Raw genomic sequence first — 4,759 nt, 5'->3', positions numbered from 1 at the left:
GTGAATATTGTTTTTTTTTGATTTATTAGTAATCACGACAAATTATATAATTGTATGTATAACTTGTCAGGTTAGTAATAATAAATAATAATAGATATCCTTCAGAAAAAAAGTTAAAAGTATTAAATAATTATATCTATTACCATCCTTCATTTTAATTTTTTTTTAATTTATTGAATAAGTTACCAAATTTAAAATGTTTTTACTTAATAGACAATATTATAATCTCTACATAAAACATCTCTGTTCAGAAAATATTTAAAATAAGTAATAAGTAATTAAATATTAAATTAAAATTGAGGTTATTTTAAATAGGTTACTCAAACAATTTATTTTGTTTAAAACAAAAATTAGTTTTTATTGTTATTTTTCAAAACTGAAAAAATACACAAAATCTGAATTAACAGTATATAATATATAAGATATATCACCTTAACACAAATTTCCAAGGACCACATTACCCTACCCCACCGTTCTTATATGCTCTGTCAACTACTTACTAGCATAAGGTCTGTGACAGATACAGACTGCAGTTAATGCAACACGACTCAACGACAATAATATATATAATATTATCGTTGTGGAACCCCGGATCGCCCTACACCTACACATGTTAGAAACTCCAAACTGTAAACTCTTAACTTTTTAGTAGAATAGCATAAATGCATAATTGAGACTTTTGTCATGGATTATTTAAGATAGGTATAAAAGATATATTTTAAACAAATTAATATAAATGCGTGTTATAATTTAGTATCCCTAAAATGTTGGCTCCCTAGTGGATTAATTGCATGCTAGTACCTGAATTGACCGAGTAACCAATGGCAACCATTTATATACAAAAAAATAATAATAATACTAATTTATACTGTTATTATTATAATACGCAACCATTGACCACCATTTATAAACAAAAAAAGTTTCGATTTCCATGAATCTCAAGATCCCTGACGACCACCTCTTTAAAATGAGAATATCAAAAAATCGCTTCTTATTGCACATCTGGATCATTAGAGGAACCACGTTTTGTAGTTTTTGAGATGAAACAATGAATTAGTGAGTGAGTGGTATTTGGCTTACTATAGTTAAATATAATATTTTAATATATCAACTAAATCGTAATACATAATAATAATAAATATGTGTGATGTGTGTGTGTGAGTGAATAGTGATATCTGAATAACCAGTCACTGATGTAACAAAGGCAACAGTCAATCCACTTGTATTAGAAATTAGCATTACTATTAATTGTTAAATATCAAGTAGGTTTCTGCCCCTAAAAAATCCTGGTCCATGCTGTACAACAGTTTGCATGTATTTTTATGGGACCTCAAATAAAAATATATTCTCAGTAGACCGTTATCAAAAAGAAAAAATTGACCAGGGGGGCTTATAGAGCGATTTGTGATATATTTTTAGTATCCTAGCAACCATTTACAAGAAATAAAAAACAATTATTTATTTGGAAATAAAAGTTTAGAGGTATTATTTTAAATATGGCTCCTTCTTTACATTACCAAGTTATTCTTTATTTTAATCGTTATTATTTTTTGTTGTATTACATTATTGAGATAATAGTTTGCATTTTAAAAACTTATAAATTACCGTATCCAACGAGGATTGCAGCTGTTGAATGGTTCATTATCGCATTATTGTACCCATTACAAAGAAGTCGTATAGCTTTGGGCAGCAAAGGAAACCTTACAGATAAAGCACCACCTATTGTTGTATCATCAATACTTAACATTGCAACCATCTTGGGTACATTACATTTAATTAGATGGCAAACATATATAATTTATTTAGAAATAATAATTGGTTATATAGAATTAACATTTGAGTCAATTTGTTTTGTATTAGGATTTATTCATTTATTAACTCAAAAATCTAATATGTATTGAAATGTAGGTAATACACCTTATAATTTTATATGAAATAAATTTTTTTTTGTATAATTTGTATTATTAATAATATTGCAAAATTCAATTAGATTTTAAACTTTCGTCTTCAGACGAATCCGTAGTTGATGAATTTGTATCACTACTGTAGTATGAAGTACCAACACCACTGTCTTCTACAATTTTATCAATAAACAATTCTTGTAATTTATTTATTTCTTCATTAGCCCGCCTATTAAATGCATTTAAAATAAAATTTAGTTCATAATTGGATCTTTTAACTAAGGACGTATGTAATGTGAGTAAATGGATTTTTTCGACTAAACACTTATAATTAGGTCTATTAAAAGTAAAATCTCGTTCAAAGTCTGTTAATCCATCACAAGCAGTTTCCCAATTTATTTCAACTTTGCTTTTACGTAATTTCCTAAAAATTATAAAATGTATAAGATCATTTACAACAAAATAAAATATAAATTACATTTATATTAAATACATACTCTTTTAAATGAATTTGTTCTTCTTGTTTAATAGATACCAATTTTGGATATTCTTGTTTACGGCTTCTCAATTGTTCAGTATATCTAAGGAATATGTATAGCATTATAAAAGAAATTTAAAAAGTACAACAATATTTTAATGAGATTAAAATATGTTTAAAACTTTCAAAATAATAAAAATAATGTCTTATTGATATTACAAATAAACTAAATTACTTGCAAATTGTTCTTATAATATAGGATAATTAAGCTGATATTATGGTTATGCAAAAAGTATTATTATAACTTAGGTAGTTATAATTATATTTTATCTACTGGTGTAGTGGTGTCTGGTATTATCTAAAAAACTATTTTTATATAACCAGTGATTCTTTTAACATGAATCACTCAATTATTTCAAAAAGTATGTTTTTGAAAATAATTTGTTACAAGGTTTGGAGTTATTACAAAACAATTTTTATTGAAAAAAATTATATTTTTATCTTTATAATTTTTTAAGTCTATTACTTTTTGAATGAGAACACGTCCGTTTTTGGTGTAACTCTAAAAAAATAACGTAGATACATTCCATATTTACTCAATGTTATTATCAGTTTCTATACACCATATAATTAACAAAATATTTTCACTCGTTTTGAGCTATTTAAAGCATAATAAAAATTAGATTTTTATTAGTTAAATTTTAATTATTGTCGATAAAAATATTGAAAGTTGGTGGAAGTTAAAAAAAATTAGAGAGTAAATCTACAATAATTTTTATGAGTGTATAAAGTTAGAATTTTGACAAAATTCACCAAAATCACAACAATTATTTTGAGTAAGAAATTTATAAAGTTTGATTTTTTTAGCTAAGGTTTGAAAATGTAAAACAAAGTTTATATAAGTAGTTCATATTGTAGCCAAATAATCTAAAAATATTTAGACATAATTTGTTTTAAATAGATATTTTAAATTTATGTTACAACAATATTAGATATTTAAACGGATAATAATTAAATTTAAAAATATTATTCGTGGGTACTTGAAACTCTTAAAGTACCTATATTAAATTAAATGTTTTTGTCAAAAATTAACTCAACCTACTGTATTAGTAAAATAAATTACTTAATAGCAATAATATCATAAAAGATGCTTGGCAATATACAGTATTTGGAAGGAACGAATTCGTTTTTAAAGAACGGCATGATGAATGAATTCCTCTTTATAAAAAAAGAACAAGAAAATGAACTAGTTCTTTTTTTCAAGGAAAAATAACAAAATTGTTCGTTCCTTTCTAGTTTTAACAATTTACACAGATAATTAAGTAAATAATTGAAATTAAGATATATTTTTTTTAATGTGTATAATATTGCTAATAAGTGATAGTTATCGAGTATTGACGTTAAGACAATCGACATACGTTGTCCAACAATTTAATTTTGAAGAAAATCTCAAAATACAATTATAAAATATGTACCTACTTGTAGTTATATATTATAATTAAAAATTAGAGAAGCATCCATATAAAAAAAAAGCAAGTGATTAAATAAGAATTTTTATTTTATTTGGAACTAAAAAAGTAACTCGTTCATTTGACAAAGGAATGAATTCTTTTTTTTTAAAGAACAAGGAACAGAACGAATTCCATTTAAAAAAAAAAAAAAAAAACGAGGAACGGAACAAATTTCTTTTTATAAGGAACTTGCCAAACACTGGCAATATAGGCCAAAATCATATTTTGAATAGGTAACTACATTGTTGAAGAACAAAGGGGACTGAGCATGCTTGGTGAATCACTCTGTATAACTTACAACTACCATACATTTTTACTGTATGAAAAAGGATATAAAATGCATTGTTTCAAGATATAAACTTACTCTTGTAATGTTTGTTTTCCTCGACCGCCAAGTATCATTGAATTAGAAACTATGTTTTCTTTTTCTTCATTTACCCAATTCATGTTTTTAAACAGCTCCAATTGTTTTTCATGATTCTCTAAAACAATGATTTTATATTTTAAGGTACATTTAGTTAGTTTTAACTATTTAAGTTAAAAAATAAACACAACTAATATTTGTAACATTTTTCAAAAAGTACCTTCAACAGGTTTTGGAAAAAAACTGGACCGTCGTTTTCGTATATCGGACATTTTTTTTGTTGTTTAGTGTTTTCAATATTCCTTTACACTCAACTATGGTATGTTTAATACCGAATACCGATTAAATACAAAAAATACGTTTAAATATTATCGATGGAAAATCCTAATCAGAATTAAAAAACGCAGTTTTATTTACTACTTTAAACAATTTAATAATTTACTATAAAGAGTATGAGCATATTAATATTTTCCTGTGTGAGAGACGCTTTACCAATATTGCCAGC

The 4,759-nt window shown here is 25.0% G+C and overlaps 1 protein-coding gene across 1 annotated transcript; it reads right to left on the bottom strand.

Moving 5' to 3' along the window:
• Positions 1-1,846: 1,846 nt before the first annotated feature.
• LOC132948620 (uncharacterized) lies at positions 1,847-4,757 on the bottom strand. The gene is made up of 4 exons (XM_061019170.1): positions 4,475-4,757; positions 4,255-4,372; positions 2,399-2,482; positions 1,847-2,325 (listed from the first exon to the last, which is right to left on the bottom strand). Exons 1-4 carry the CDS (start codon positions 4,524-4,526, stop codon positions 1,983-1,985), a joined length of 597 nt encoding a protein of 198 aa, XP_060875153.1. The 5' UTR covers positions 4,527-4,757; the 3' UTR covers positions 1,847-1,982.
• Between the last annotated feature and the right edge of the window lie 2 nt (positions 4,758-4,759).

This window comes from Metopolophium dirhodum, chromosome 7 (genome assembly GCF_019925205.1).
Source record: "Metopolophium dirhodum isolate CAU chromosome 7, ASM1992520v1, whole genome shotgun sequence".
NCBI lineage: Eukaryota > Metazoa > Arthropoda > Insecta > Hemiptera > Aphididae > Metopolophium > Metopolophium dirhodum.
The sequence above is the reverse complement of the archived record's forward strand: the minus strand, read 5'-3'. Positions and strand labels throughout refer to the sequence as shown.

Coding starts and splice junctions, on each gene's coding strand:
- LOC132948620 (XM_061019170.1), bottom strand. CDS start 4,526: ATGTCCGATATACGAAAACGACGGTCCAGTTTTTTTCCAAAACCTGTT. Junction 4,373..4,474: donor TTTTCCAAAACCTGTTGAAG/GTACTTTTTGAA, acceptor TCATTGTTTTAG/AGAATCATGAAAAACAATTG. Junction 2,483..4,254: donor GGAAAACAAACATTACAAGA/GTAAGTTTATAT, acceptor CATATTCCTTAG/ATATACTGAACAATTGAGAA.